Source organism: Podarcis gaigeae (genome assembly GCF_964106915.1).
Source record: "Podarcis gaigeae genome assembly, chromosome: 10".
NCBI lineage: Eukaryota > Metazoa > Chordata > Lepidosauria > Squamata > Lacertidae > Podarcis > Podarcis gaigeae.
The window spans coordinates 51,778,064-51,793,177 of NC_139686.1; the positions used below are offsets into that span (position 1 = coordinate 51,778,064).

The 15,114-nt window shown below is 41.7% G+C and overlaps 1 protein-coding gene across 8 annotated transcripts in view; it reads right to left on the reverse strand.

Annotated features, from left to right (window-relative positions):
• Positions 1-15,114, reverse strand: part of DOCK4 (dedicator of cytokinesis 4) — a 248,839-nt gene that overhangs the window by 11,025 nt on the left and 222,700 nt on the right. For all 8 annotated transcript variants that reach the window (XM_083698882.1, XM_083698883.1, XM_083698879.1 and 5 more), the window contains 8 exons: positions 12,280-12,421; positions 11,067-11,233; positions 9,485-9,571; positions 7,259-7,435; positions 6,014-6,097; positions 4,192-4,311; positions 3,755-3,876; positions 2,336-2,456 (listed from right to left, as the gene is read on the reverse strand). In XM_083698882.1, the coding sequence (XP_083555008.1) occupies positions 2,336-2,456; positions 3,755-3,876; positions 4,192-4,311; positions 6,014-6,097; positions 7,259-7,435; positions 9,485-9,571; positions 11,067-11,233; positions 12,280-12,421 (1,020 nt within the window). The remainder of the gene's footprint in view (positions 1-2,335; positions 2,457-3,754; positions 3,877-4,191; positions 4,312-6,013; positions 6,098-7,258; positions 7,436-9,484; positions 9,572-11,066; positions 11,234-12,279; positions 12,422-15,114) is intronic.

The window sequence follows — 15,114 nt, forward strand, 5'->3', positions numbered from 1 at the left end:
GATCCAAGGCTTGACTTATTTAACAAATGATAAATTGCAGCAAATATATGATTGGGTGTTAAGCTGGTGACTGATGGTGCAATCCTGTGCATGTTTACTGAGAAGGTTTCAAAGGGATGTACCCAAATGTACTTGGTTGCAGCTGAAATTCACTTCTCACCCCAAAACCATAACCTCATCTTTTTGTACCGTTTATTGCCTTTACAAACCATACAGTAAACCTAGTAACTTTGTGTGTCAGGATTAACAGTGAGCCTTTTTTGTGTGATAGGAAGGAACATGGAAAGGCAGCAAACAATCAGAAACATTAACAAATGTACTCAACCTTTAAAGAATATTTTATTTACTGAAAAAATATTCTCATCTTGCACTTGCCACCCTAAATAAAACTAGCAAATTGGTCCATAATAAAATACTAAAAATGAAAAAATGTGTTTTTGAATGTTATCCATAGAAAATTATTTCTGGTTGCTAAACTGATGACCCTTGGGATCCTTCCCAACTCTATGATCCCTTTGTTTTCTTATGCCCATTCCACTTCTCCAAGGGGTACAGCCCTTACCCGGCTTTAGTTTCCTTTGGAGGTTCACTGGAGACTCGTGGCCTAGTTAAATATTTAAATTTATTTACCAAATACTGTACACAGGTTGAGTACAAGTGATGTCTGGAAGCGGTTGGAGGATGGATGGCAGCTAACAGATTGAGGTTGAATCCTGACAAGACAGAAGTACTGTTTTTGGGGGACAGGAGGCGGGCAGGTGTGGAGGATTCCCTGGTCCTGAATGGGGTAACTGTGCCCCTGAAGGACCAGGTGCGCAGCCTGGGAGTCATTTTGGACTCACAGCTGTCCATGGAGGCACAGGTCAAATCTGTATCCAGGGCAGCTGTGTACCAGCTCCATCTGGTACGTAGGCTGAGACCCTATCTGCCTGCAGACTGTCTCGCCAGAGTGGTACATGCTCTGGTTATCTCCCGCTTGGACTACTGCAATGCGCTCTACGTGGGGCTACCTTTGAAGGTGACCCGGAAACTACAACTAATCCAGAATGCGGCAGCTAGACTGGTGACTGGGAGCGGCCGCCGAGACCATATAACACCGGTCTTAAAAGACCTACATTGGCTCCCAGTACGTTTCCGAGCACAATTCAAAGTGTTGGTGCTGACCTTTAAAGCCCTAAACGGCCTCGGTCCAGTATATCTGAAGGAGCGTCTCCTCCCCCATCGTTCTGCCCGGACACTGAGGTCCAGCTCCGAGGGCCTTCTGGCGGTTCCCTCACTGTGAGAGGCCAAGTTACAGGGAACCAGGCAGAGGGCCTTCTCGGTAGTGGCGCCCGCCCTGTGGAACGCCCTCCCATCAGATGTCAAAGCGATAAACATCTACCTGACATTCAGAAGACATATGAGGGCAAATAATCTCCAAAGAGACCTGGAACTATGTGTGACAATATTTTAAATGGCTCTGCAGTTTGTTGTCATGGATTAACATGGCTTATCACCCCACTCCCAATGAAGAGAGTAAAGGTAAAGGGACCCCTGACCATTAGGTCCAGTCGTGAGCGACTCTGGGGTTGCGGCGCTCATCTCGCTTTATTGGCCAAGGGAGCCAGCGTACAGCTTCCGGGTCATGTGGCCAGCATGACTAAGCCACTTCTTAAGCCATTTACCTTCCCGCTGGAGTAGTACTGATTTATCTACTTGCACTTTGACGTGCTTTCGAACTGTTAGGTTGGCAGGATCAGGGACTGAGCAATGGGAGCTCACCCTGTTGCAGGGATTCGAACTGCAACCTTCTGATTAGCAAGCCCTAGGCTCTGTGGTTTAACCCACAGCGCCACCCGCATCCCACAATGAAGCGAGTACAGTAAGACCAAACCTTGATACTAATATATTTAAGATCCTCTTCTTGAATATGGAGTCTGCATGACAAAGGGTAGTTGGAGACTGAACCTTGTGGGCTTCACCATTAAGTGAAGAACAGCTTTTCTCTGGAGATTTGCCAAAGGCAAAGCTAGAGCTTCCCCCCCCCAGCACTTACTGAATGATTAGTCTTTGTTTGTCAGGATTATAAAATAAAAAGGGTATTTTAAATCCATAAATCAATATTTATATTGCAACGGGGATTGGTAGTTTCAAGCTTTATTTCTAATCCTGAGCTGATTAAATTGGATGTGCTAGAAGTGCAAATAAAAATAATGAAATAAATCTTGTAGCATCCTCAGCATCTGCTCTTTCCCTCCGTACCCCTTCAAAATAGTACCCCCAACCTCCCAAAACTAGAAAAGTCCTCAGAAAGATATAAACTAATCCAGTTGTAGACAAAGGGAACATTTTGTACCTGCATGTTGAAAACTTCATCGGAGCTTTCAGACTGTCCAGTTATATTGCTGACCTCTGCAGAGGCTTGAGAGGACAGTGATGAGGAAGAGTATCTGTTGACAGCTGGGTAACTTAAGGGGCTGTTACAAAGAAGAAAACAAGTTTTCATCCACTCTGATCCTTTATCAGTTTGTCATATAGCGCGCGCACACACGCACACACACACATCATACAACTAAGCCATACGACCTCCCCCCCAAAAAATATATATCCTGGAAACTGTAGTTTGTTAAAGGTGCTAGGAATTGCAGCTCTATGAGGGGTGAACTGCAACTTGCATGATACTTTGAGGGAAGCCATGTGCTTTAAACGTACGGTGTGTACTCAGCCAATGTGTCAGCACTCAAGACTGCTTTTCCACATGTTGGTATTGGACTTTAATGCGGATCCACATATTCTTTAGGATGGTTTTTTAAAAACACCAAAAACCACAACTGACCATGAGAATGTTGTGGGTCAATAACAGCAGCTCATCCTACAGTAGAGAAAGGAGGGAACCTACAGGCCTCCAGGTGTTGTTGGACTACAGTTCCCATTTTTTTTTAAAATAGATATTTATTAAAGTTTCAAAAATTATATAAAAACAAAACAAAACAACAATACAAACAAACACAAACAAAAACAAGTATAATTTCAATCCCTTATTTTCTTGTAACTTACTTCCCCGACTTCCTCATACCTCCCCTTTCTGTATTCCAATTTCTAATTATTAATTCAGCAAATCCTCTCCCTTATTTTTCATTTAGTTTTTAACCTTTCTTTTCTTTTTACTTAACCATTACAGCTGGAAACCACATAATTTCTAAACCAACGTCATTCTAACATTCATTAGTTTTGCAATGTTTCCTAAGATAGTCCTTAAATTTTTTCCAATCTTCTTCCGCTGTCTCTCTTCTCTGGACTACAGTTCCCATAATCCCTAGCCACTGGCAATCCTGCCTGAGCCTGGTGGACTCCAAGAGGACTTGGGAGGTCTTCAGGTTCTCCATCCGTATTGTAGAGCAGGGTTTCCCAAACTCGGGTCTCCAGCTGTTTTTAGACTACAGCTGCCATCACCCCTGACCACTGGTCCTGCCAGCTAGGGATAATGAGTGTTGCCCTAGAGTGTTGCAAAACTGTAAGACTAATGGGATTATCCAATTTGTGCCCTAAAACAGTTTCTCCGTTACTTCAAGCTTTCTGCCCTCCATTACAAATGCCTGCCCAACTTTATTTTTATGAATACCTTTAAATGAAGGAATCACTATAACCTCCCTTGGCAGCTGTTGTTATTATTATTATTTTCTATTTCAAGATTCTCCAACTTTGGTGAGCATTTGTCCACCTGTATAAACATGTACAAATATTGGAAACACGGAACTCCACTTTTTCCACTTACCTGCGTCTGGGAATCACTCTGACACCATCTGGACTCATAGAAACTGGGATTGAATTTCTAGAGATGCGGGGGCTTCCGTTCGGAAAGTGAACTGGACTGGCCTGGATGCATGCAGCAAATTCCTAAGTATACATTTAAATTTGAAATATTAGGGACCAGGATAAATTTTTTAAGGGCATACTTTGTTGTTTTGAAGACAACTTTTATATATGGCAAGTATCTTGTAAAAAAAAAAAAGAATATATAAACTATAAACTAAGGAAATTAGATTTTTCTTTTTTAATGCCCCCCCTCCACGGTATGCATTTTTCTTTGAAACAGGAAGGTATAAATTACAGTGATGTAATATAGGCCTACAACCAGAAGATGTCACTGTCTGTTGCTTAATAAATATACTATGTACAACCTAAGGGCCTTTCATCATGAATTGCACATACCTGTATTCCCAAACTTGATTTCATCACAAAGAACTGATCCACTAGTTTTTTATGTAAAGGTCTCATATCTTGAGGGACAAACTTCTCATGCACAGCTAAGCCAAATTCCAGAATCTGGGCCTTCACACAACAAAGGGAGAATGATTATTAGTATTTGTCTTCATATGTATCTTTGTTATGACAGCAATTTCTAATCATGTACAGCACCGTCAAATCTTGGGTGAGCACCTCCTTCCCTCAGCCAGGGCATTGAAAATGGGTCGAGGATGGGTATTCCAGCATGACAATGACCCAAAACACACGGCCAAGGCAACAAAGGAGTGGCTCAAGAAGAAGCACATTAAGGTCCTGGAGTGGCCTAGTCAGTCTCCAGACCTTAATCCCATCAAAAATCTGTGGAGGGAGCTGAAGGTTCAAGTAGCTACACATCAGCCTTGAAATCTTACTGACTTGGAGAGGATCTGCAAAGAGGAGTGGGACAAAATTCCTCCTGAGGTGTGTGCAAACCTGCTGGCCAGCTATAAGAAACATCTGACCACTGTATTTGGCAACAAGGGTTTTGCCACCAAGTACTAAGTCATCTTTGGCAAAGGGATCAAATACTTATTTCACTCATTATAATGCACACCAATCTCTGACATCAGTTTTCTGGGTTTCTGGGGGTTTTCCTGTTGTTATTCTGTCTCTCGCAGCTACAATAAACCTACCATTAAAATTATGGACTGGTTATTTCTTCGTCAGAAGGCAAATGGGCAAATTTAGCAAGGGGATCAAATATTTTCCCCCCTCCAAACTCCATAATTGGTACTGTCAACTATTCAGGCAACTATGAAGCTAAGGAAGTCCAGATGCCATGATATTATGTAAGGTGACCATTATTTATGGTGACTTCGGTGAACCACAGTGAGCTCTTCCTCCTCATTCCTCCATCCTTATAGCTATGAAGAAATTGGAAGATTTTGCTTCCATTTTTTAATGAAGTATAGTTTTATTAACCACCATAAACTATGACCAATTTTAACTATGGTTTCTTGAAACAAGCCAGCTTCATAACTCACTGCTGGATTCAGATAAAATCCCAAACTGTAGTTAATCAAAAAGAGAAGCAAAAACTCCTATTTCCTTCTCATGACTATGCTGGAGGAAGTCACTGTGACTTGCTCCCATCACAAGAAACTATGGCTTATGCCCAAACCAGCACGCTGTTGGATACGGAATAACATAGTTCTGCATACATAGATCTTTGCCACTACGCCAAGAGCAATCCTTGTGGGCTGCTGGAGCCAGCTGTAAGCATACGGCATACGGCTGTTCCAAGAAATTAAATCCCGCTAGAAATATGGACATTTAAAGGGCAGTGAACTGCAAAAGACATAGCTGCTAGACTGCATAATTCATCTCCAGTTTTAAGGAGACTCAGAATTAATACCGCAAAGTAATCGTTAAGATTTTTTAAAAACCACCCTTGTTTCTGATCCCCTTCATTCCCTGTTTTAAGCCAGATGGAATCCTTCCTACAGTACATTTCAAGCAGCATATTATTAAAATATATGCAGACAGTCACGTGGCAAAGTTCTGCCTGTCACCCACTCTTCAGTTTAGGCTGCTCTGCCGAAAACAAGAGAAATAGCAGTTTTAAAAGATCAGAGGGATGATGTTAACAACACTTAGCTTGCTCACTCGCCCTTAGCATTGCCATCTGAACATCAGTTCTACAAATCCCAGAGCCCTCTGAAAAGCAGAATGTTGCCTTGTTGTGCTTTTTCCTGGGTTCATGTCAATTTCAACAGACAGCACATGGCTTGCTTGGGTTCCCCTTTACCTGCTCAAGCATAAGTTCCCTCAAGCATGCGATCTTCTCTCCATCCTCTGGGTGGTTCAAGATATATTCCTTCACAAAGAATGCCTGAGCAGAATATAATTGTAGCACAGGGTCTACATGTTAGTTCAAAGTACATCGTGTTTACAAGAGTTTCCATCCAAACCCAGTCCTCCTGACAGCAGCCTGCCATCTCCTTAAATTACATTTCAGCTCAAAAGAGCAATGCAGGTTCACGGTCAGTTCATTTCAACGGTAATACATGTTTGCAAGGTATTATTGTTACCGTGCTGTTACTCACTCACTTCTACATCTAACGGTGCATAAGCAGCTGCCTGTCACCTTAAACCCAGGTTCTCTGATGAACATTGCTTTAATAAAATGTGTCAATTTCCATTCCGTGTTAATCAGCATGTCTGCAAAACCAAGGAAGGGTCCTGCAGCACTTTAAAGTTGAACACATTTATTATGGCACAAGGTTTTGTGGTTTTAATAAATTGCTGGTAAGTGTCATATGGGATGCATCCAACTGAGTTTTTCTTAGAGCAGGCACATTGAATTTAATGGTCTTGATGTATCTATTTATTTCAATAGGACTTCTCTGAGTATGACTGTTTATCTAGATCAGGGGTAGGCAACCTAAAGCCCGTGGGCCGGATACGGCCCAATCACCTTCTCAATCCAGCCCACGGACGGTCTGGAAATCAGCATGTTTTTACATGAGTAGAATGTGTCCTTTTCTTTAAAATGCATCTCTGGGTTATTTGTGGGGGCTGCCTGGTGTTTTTACATAAGTAGAATGTATGCTTTTATTTAAAATGCATCTCTGGGTTATTTGTGGGGCATAGGAATTCATTCAATTCCCCCCCCCCCCAAAAAAAATATAAAATGCATCTCTGGCTTATTTGTGGGGCATAGGAATTCATTCAATCCCCCCCCCCCAAAATATAGTCTGTCTCGCCACATGGTCTAAGGGATGATGGACCAGCCCACAGGTGAAAAAGGTTGCTGACCCCTGATCTAGATACAGTCCCCAAGTACTGGGATTGTATCTGGGAAGAAGGGCTGGATAAAATGGTGATAAATGCTATCTCAGCCTACATAGTCAATCAGATTTCTAAACAGTCCCAATTAGTGTGACAGATAGGATTAAGTTAAATATTATTATATAGCTAAGTAAGGTGGAGCAGAGGGGTTTTAAATAAGAATACACCTTAACCCCCAGCACTTTAGGTAAGAAGGACGTACCTCTTGGTACCTGGTGACTCCACCGTTCACCGCTGCATCAATGACCCCATTCAAACACATTGTGAGGGGGTTGATGTTCTGCATCTGTCGAGTCTGACACTGACTGATCAGTGTCCTCAGCTGTTGGTTTTTATTTTCCAGCACTTCAATAGCATTCTCCAAGGGGCTCATTTCCACCTGAAAACCATCAACAGCAATGCATTTGCTTATTTGACACAGACTTAGCAGCTCCTTTGCAACTGCCGACAGCTTTGACAACTTCATCTCTGATGTGCTATTCTGACTGAAGAGAAATTAAGCACCACCCCACTTCCCAGTGATGTTCTGGAAAGCTTGAGGATATGTAGAGTGTCGGGTGAAATCTGTGACCAAAATTACAAGAGGTGTTAAAGCTACTATCTAGTGCTATTTATTTAGCCCTGCACCTCAGCTAAAAGCAGCATGGAAGAGATATCATAACTATACATGCCATGTATTTGTTGTAGTGGTTTAGAACTAAATCTTTATGCGCAATGACTATAGCTATAAGATTTCTATATTTACATTTCTGTTAAATGCACTTGGTTAATGTTTATTCACATTCAGAAATAATTATATAACAATCTCTTTATTTCTCCCTCTCTCTGTCTCTTTCATGGGATGAGCTTCTATCCAGTTTTAGCAGTTCCCAGGATATGGTCCCAGAGCATTGTGTACCCAAGGCAGATATGACCACCATTTTGCTTAAATTAAGCAGATCTGATCAGTGCCTACATGGGAGACCTTCTGGGGACCACATTTATGTCATTTTGGGTTTGATGGGTGAAGAGGGGTGGAATATAAATGGAAGAAAAGAAATAATTTCTGCACTGAGTTCGTTCACTCCCCAACCCCAAATACCATACCATACCATTTCATTTGCTATTTGTTATTATCTAACTCATTTAATTTACAACAGTGCCAGAGGAGGATGGTCAACTAGGTAGGAGGGATAATTTTATTTGGCCAGCAAATAAACCGATCTAATTTGCACTGAGTGGACTGATACACAGACTGGAAAGTATTGTACTTTTCTGTGTGTAAGACTTGGTTTTTTTCTTTAAAAATTATGCTAAAAAGCAGGGGTTGTCTTATACATGGATAGTGCATAAGGTGGACATTTGGTTGGTTGCTGCCATGGCTGTCAGTGACTATTGGGTGTGGTATTGGATGCTGCATCAAAGGCTGGTATTGATTGGCTGATGTTGGGCAACTGGGTGGGCGATTTGCAGCTTCTGCCGGCAAGGGGACAGAGAAGCGAATGTGCAGGTGAGCGATTTTTGGAAACCCCCTCCCAAAAAGCTCAACAACCCTGTGCAATCCCCCCCCTCAAAAAGCTCAACAACTCTGAGGCTTCCCTCCCCCCCCCCCATTTTCTTAAATTTGAGTCCCCCAAAATAGGGGGCGTCATATACATGGGGGTGTGAAAAAATACAGCAATTGTTCTTCAGATTTTCCTCTTTGAATTTTTGTCACATAGTTCTTTGCTCACAAATGTGCTTAACAGATATTTTCTTTTAAATAAAATGCATTTGCACTGATATAAATACGCATCTAAACACTTATGCTATGAGGAATAATAATAATAATAAACCTTTATTGTCACTACACCACCTGTGTGCAGTGAAATTAAATGAGCCCCCCCCCCATACATTCAGTCTTGTTCCTGCTCTGTGTGCTTGTCAGAAGTCAATTACACCACTATTTTTTCCCATTCAGCAGCCTAACAGCCACGGATAAAAACTGTTCTTTAACCTGTTGGTGCAGCTGACTATACTTCTGTATCTCCTGCCCAAAGGTAGGAGATTAAAAAGTGCTGGCCAGGGTGTGAGTCATCCCTAAGAATTTTCCTCACTCTCCTGAGGCAGCGGTCTCCCACAATGTCATTTAGCAAACTCAGAGGACAGCCCATGATGTCATGTGTTGTATTCACCACCCTCCATAGGGACTTCCTGACCGTGGCTGTCAAACCAGCGTGTCACACTGTTATACAGTATGAAAGGACACTTTCTATTGTGGACCGGTAGAAGGAGATCATCAATACCAATGAAAGTAACTTGTTTTTTAAATAATAAATAATTCACAGATGAATATAGAAACCGGACAGAATTAACACGTACAAAATTTGCATGGAGGGGCTACAGACTGATACATCTATCACTATGGTCAGTACCCAAAATGACGAGGGTAAATTCAATCCATACTCACTACTTCACGTTTCTCCACTTCAAACCAACGTGAAATCCCAGGCAAGCTCTGCACCAAGATCAGTGTGGTTCTCTCCACCCACAAACTCTGAAACAAAGGAACGTTAATTACACAGCAGCCCAAATTCCTTACCCGCTATTCTTGAGTGGGTGTGGGTGGAGCACAGATGCCATGCTACCCAGCCTGGACCTAAATCTGCTGGTCTCTGCTGCCAGCAGAGGAGCCCCGCCAACAAGGGGCACTCCAAAGTGTCGGCCCAAGTGGTGGGCAGAAGAGACCACGGGTGGTTCCCCTGCCAGAAACAGCCAGCAGAACCCTCCACCCCTGAAGTGGGCAGCCATATACACCACCTCAAGCTCCTTGGAGAAAAGTTAGAATATAAATGCAAAAACAAATTGATAATACTGTAGGTCTTTCCCCCCAGAATAAATTGATAATAGGTAATTTTAATAATAATAATAATAGGTCATTGATAACAGGTCATTGATAATAGGCAATGCAAGGACAGAGGTAATTGATAATAGGTAATTGATAATTGATAAATAAATTGATAATAGGTTTTTTCCCCCCAGAAGTATGTAGGAAGAGAAAGTATTCAGCCAATGTTATCTGGTCTGCATTTATTTCATAAAATTTTATATATTGTTTGACTGTAAACAGTAAACAAAAAAGAACCCTCAAAGCAGTTTATAGAAAGTTATCCTTGGATTCTCATCAGTAATTGATGCAAACCCAAAAATATAATGGGAAGTTTATATTTATGAGTGAAAAATCTCACACCGGATACAATGCAGGGGGGGGGAGTTCTGTATACCAAGGAGGCTTTGAATTTGAACACATACACACATACATAGGGGGCATTTCAAAAGGCAGCTGTTGGGGTTTTTAAAAGCCACATGCAAGATGTCCATAAACATTAATTTCAGAAAAGCCCACAACTATAAATTTTTTCTTTCATCCACAATCAACCTACGAGTCATCCTCGTCCCTCCACCACTGCTTTTCTCCTAATAGCCAACCCATCCCCGCCAAATGGAACATCAAATTTCAGGGAAAATTGGATAATAATAACAACCAGAAATCCACAGACCAAAATGAAAAGAAAGAAAAAGAGGAAAGAGCAGAAGGAGGAAATAAAACAAATGAAACCCCAGCTATACAAAGATGAAATCAATTGTTGCACATTTTCCAATAAACTAACGGTTTTGATAAACTTGAAATAGCTCAAGGAATCCCTGCCAAATATTTTGAAACTTTTCCAGAGTTTCTAAATAGGTTATTCTCTCTTTTGCAGCTATGTCAATTAGACATAAATCTCCAGGCCTCACTGCCTTCCAGAACAGCAGGATTAATTATCTGGTGACAATTGCTGCACAGTACAAACCAATCTCTCTGATACTTGTTTAGCATCATATCTGTGGTATGTACTCTGGAAGTACATGGGCAGAGTATGAATTAAATGGCCTATGTAGCACCATGAGAATCGGGGCCAACGCTTCATTCCAGAAAGGCGGTAGGAAGTAAAAACAACCTGAGCATGCCCAACCAATTAAAATCAATCAGAATTGAGGAAACATCTTACCTTGAATTCATTGTCCTTGTCTTTGGTCCCTTTGTGGAATGGCCTATCATATCGGAATCGCCAGATGTGATTCACTTTATAAAAACTTTTGATGTTATCTGGAATGCCTTCTCTTTGCAGCACTTCCTGGCTTTCTGGAATTGGTGTCACGGCATAAATTTGCAGGTCTATGTGTAACATGTTAAGGTCAAAGCCAACTTTCCAACCAGCAAAGCTAAACAGATGACCCTTTTCACTAGAAGGAAGGACTCTATTGTACAAATGAAGGTTTGTACAAATGATACGTATTTGCCATTTGAAAACAAAATATAAACCTTATTATGACATCAGAAGCTTCCACCACAAGCCCCCACCCACTTTCCATTCCAAAATTTACCTAATGACAGTGGAGAATGCTCACAATGGAAACGTTTGCAATGAGCCCAAGTGTTTTGTGGTCACCAGGAAGCACAGGAAATATAGTTCCCATGGTTTTTGCTTAAAACCCCACCCAGATTCATGAAATGGGTAATGATATCAGTGGAATCAAGTGTTAATAAAGAATCATAGGAATCCTGCGATTCTTTGCAGTCTAGTGCACAAGCAACATAATGAAATAACAGATATTCATAGCTGTGAGTATTCTAGTTTGCAAAAGCTTAGATAGGGTCCACAAAGCGGCACCATGGATTTTTAAATATAACACCACAACTGGGACAACAAAATGGTGCCATGTGGAGTGCTTCTCTCCAGCGTCTCAGTCAACCAGACACAACTTCTTTCAGGATATGCTATTCCATTCCCCTTCCCCAAAATATAATTATGCAGCCACTGAGCATGTTTTGTCCCATCAGGCTATGGGAGGGCTGCCCCTTTAGTTTTGCTCTCCTAAATACCTCTCTCTTGTTTCTCTGTCTTGCTCTGTCTTAGCAATATGGTCATCATAACTAAAAGAAAAAAATGTTCATTTCAGCTTCACCAATGCTAACAGTGGTTTTCCTTTGATTACACTGGGGGGCGTGGAGAATGCATGCTAATAATGAACAGGTGATCTAACTGCTAGTATATGTGATTTCATTATTTCCATACTTTTGTCAGAAAAAGAAGAAAAAGCCATCCTTTGCACCGGCACTGCTGAAGTGGGCTTTTGGAGGAATTTCATTCATTTCAACCATGCTACAGGTGAACTGTGTGCATTAAGGCAGGCATACTGTACTGTCAACCGAGTGGATACACTGTGCTTCTGCTTGAAAGATGGTTTCATCGGGTTGATTGGCATGTTGCATAGCAATGGCATGTGGAAACTCGTTCAGCATCCGCTGTTGAAAAGCCTCCAAACGCTCATAGTCATGCCCTCGGCAAACAAATTCTTTGTTCTGGGAGGAATAAAAGCAAAGTAAGTTACACAAAAACAGCAACAACAAAAAAGAGGCTACCATTAGCCAGTAAGATAATTCACAAAGGTGTTTCCTCCCCACCCCTCCCCCAATTCAAATTAGAAATAAAAAACACTGAAAGCATTTTCACTGTCATAGTCAAGAAGCTTTGTAATTCCCCTTATTCCACTCCTTTTTTGTCAGACTGTGTGTAGTTTTGGTTATTACGTGTAATCACACCTTTTGCACCATGTGATATTCTTCGTGATCGTGGCATAAGAGAACAGTTCTTAAAAATAAAGATGGTTTTAAGAAGAGAGTGATCTTATTTCCAAACACATAATTTTGCAAAAGAAAGCATAAAAACCGGCAACAAACTATAAAGATGAAAATATCCAGCGGTGCTGTAGAACTGGGGAAGGAATGTAGCTCACTGGCAAAGCACCTGTTCTGCATGCAGAACATCCCAGGGTTGAACCCCCAGCAATTCCAGGTAGGGCAGGGAATGTTCCATGTCTGAAATCCTGGACAGTTGCTGCAGCTCAGTATAGTCAATTCTGACCAATGGGCTGATTCGGTATACGGCAGCTGCATATATTCCTCAGAGGACTCTTGTTCTTGGAATGATCTCAGTGCATTTGCAGCTTATTTCTCAAGAGTGCCTTGATTTTCGAACTCCTCCCAAGCCTAACTTGCTTTCCCTCTTTTCAATTGTTTCCCATCTCTTTACCATCGAAATGAAGCAAAACAAAGAAACTCTGTTTTGTAGGTACTGCAAACCCCTCGAGAAAGAGCCGTAAGAAGATAGGAATGCATCTGGGTTAGTTTTCAAGACTAAAAATAACCTCTTAGAGCACTGTGGATATTTTATCTCGTTTTCATTGTAGACTGCTGTTCATGTTTCTAAACTATAAAGGCAAGCCAGACCAGTCGTATATCCCTTATGGGAAATGTATCTTATTTTTCTTTATCAGGGCCTTTACTCAAAGTGCAAAAGCAGCCCCTCACAAACTGCACAAAGTAAACAACAGGAGCAACAGCAACAATTATTTTTACTACACCCATCTGACTGGGTTGCACTAGCCACTCTGGGCAGCTTCCGACATATATAAAAACAAAATAAGACACGAAACATTAAAAAGCTTCCCTATAGCAGGCTGCCTTCAGATGTCTTCTAAAGGTTATATAGTTACTCATCTCCTTGACAGTAAGACAGTGCATTGGGTTTTAAGGATAGGAAGAGGTCACCACTACTGAGCAGTGATCTGAAGTTACGGGGGGAAGCTCCCCATGTCTTTGAAGGCAAAACATATGGGGCAGCAGTGGAGGGACCAAAGGCAGGAGATGGACATATCTACATGGTGCTAAGTCCACAATGGGTTTTCCTAGGTAGTCAGTGGCTGTGCATCTTCAGTGTTACATTCAGCAATCCCCTTGCTTCTACCATGGACCCATGACTCTGCTGTTAAGAGACTTTTCCTTCAGTTGCCACTCGCTGGCGACAGCCTTTTCTAATGACTTTCTAGCCATTGTGCCAGATCAGCAGCCACCACTGGTGCTAGGATTTGGAAGGCTCATGAATGGCTCAGTAGTTGTGCTACTGATACTAAAAGATCTCTTTCCACTCCAGTTCCCTGTATCTCAGATCAGTAATGCTCCACTTGCACAAGAACCTCACTAATTCTATATATGACATAATTTCCCTACGTCCAGTGTGTTGTAAATAATATATGCCTTTGGCACTTCCGTTTATATATATTTTTTTTCTCGTAGCAAAGCAATTCACTGGGTTTCTCCCCATACATCTTTATGGTGGTTCTCTAGGATTTGATGATACAATTATCTTGAAAACCACCAGACACAAACAATTACCAACTTGACAACTATAGGAGCATGAACCGCGTAGAATTCTTATTATTTACAATCGAAACACTTCACGTTGCTATGGGAGCCGAAAAGATTCCTTGAAGGAGATAAAAATACCACACCTCGAGTAAACCTTGTATTCCTGGAATGGTTTACAAAAGGATTCAGAAATTGGCATTGATCTAAACGTTTGTGTTTGAGGGGCCCTGTAAATTGCTACAGATGTAATCACTCTGCAAGATTATTACTATTGTTCTCTTTATCACTATTCTTTCATTAGTCCACTGCCTCATATACCTCAAGGGTCTCGAGGCAACTTACATCAGTAAAACAGAACATAGGAAAACATGTACAATAAGACACAAAATTATTAATTGTGCACAAATATCCAAACATTAAAATCTCCAGTTTCTAGCCTACTTACACTATGCTCCACCATTAAGCCAACCAGCTAAAGAATAACTATGAAATTTCAGCAGCAGAAAAAGCATCAACCACCAAACACCTGGGAGTAAAGCAAAGTCTTGGCACGGGACCAAAAAGATGACCATGTTTGCACCAGACAGGCTATCCTGGTGAGAGAAGTTCACAGCTGGTGGACCACTACTGACAAGTTCCTTTGTCCAGTCGCCACCCTCTGTACTTTTGCCGCAGGGGCCACTGAGAGGAGGGCCTCTGATGATGACCCAAGGGTAAAGGCAGGTTCATCTGGAAAGAGACATTCTGGAAAGTAATGAGGCCTTGAGCCGTGGAAGGCTTCGTAGGACAAACCCAGCACTTTCAACTCTGCCCAGAAATGTACTGAAAGGCAGTGAAGTCACGCTAGA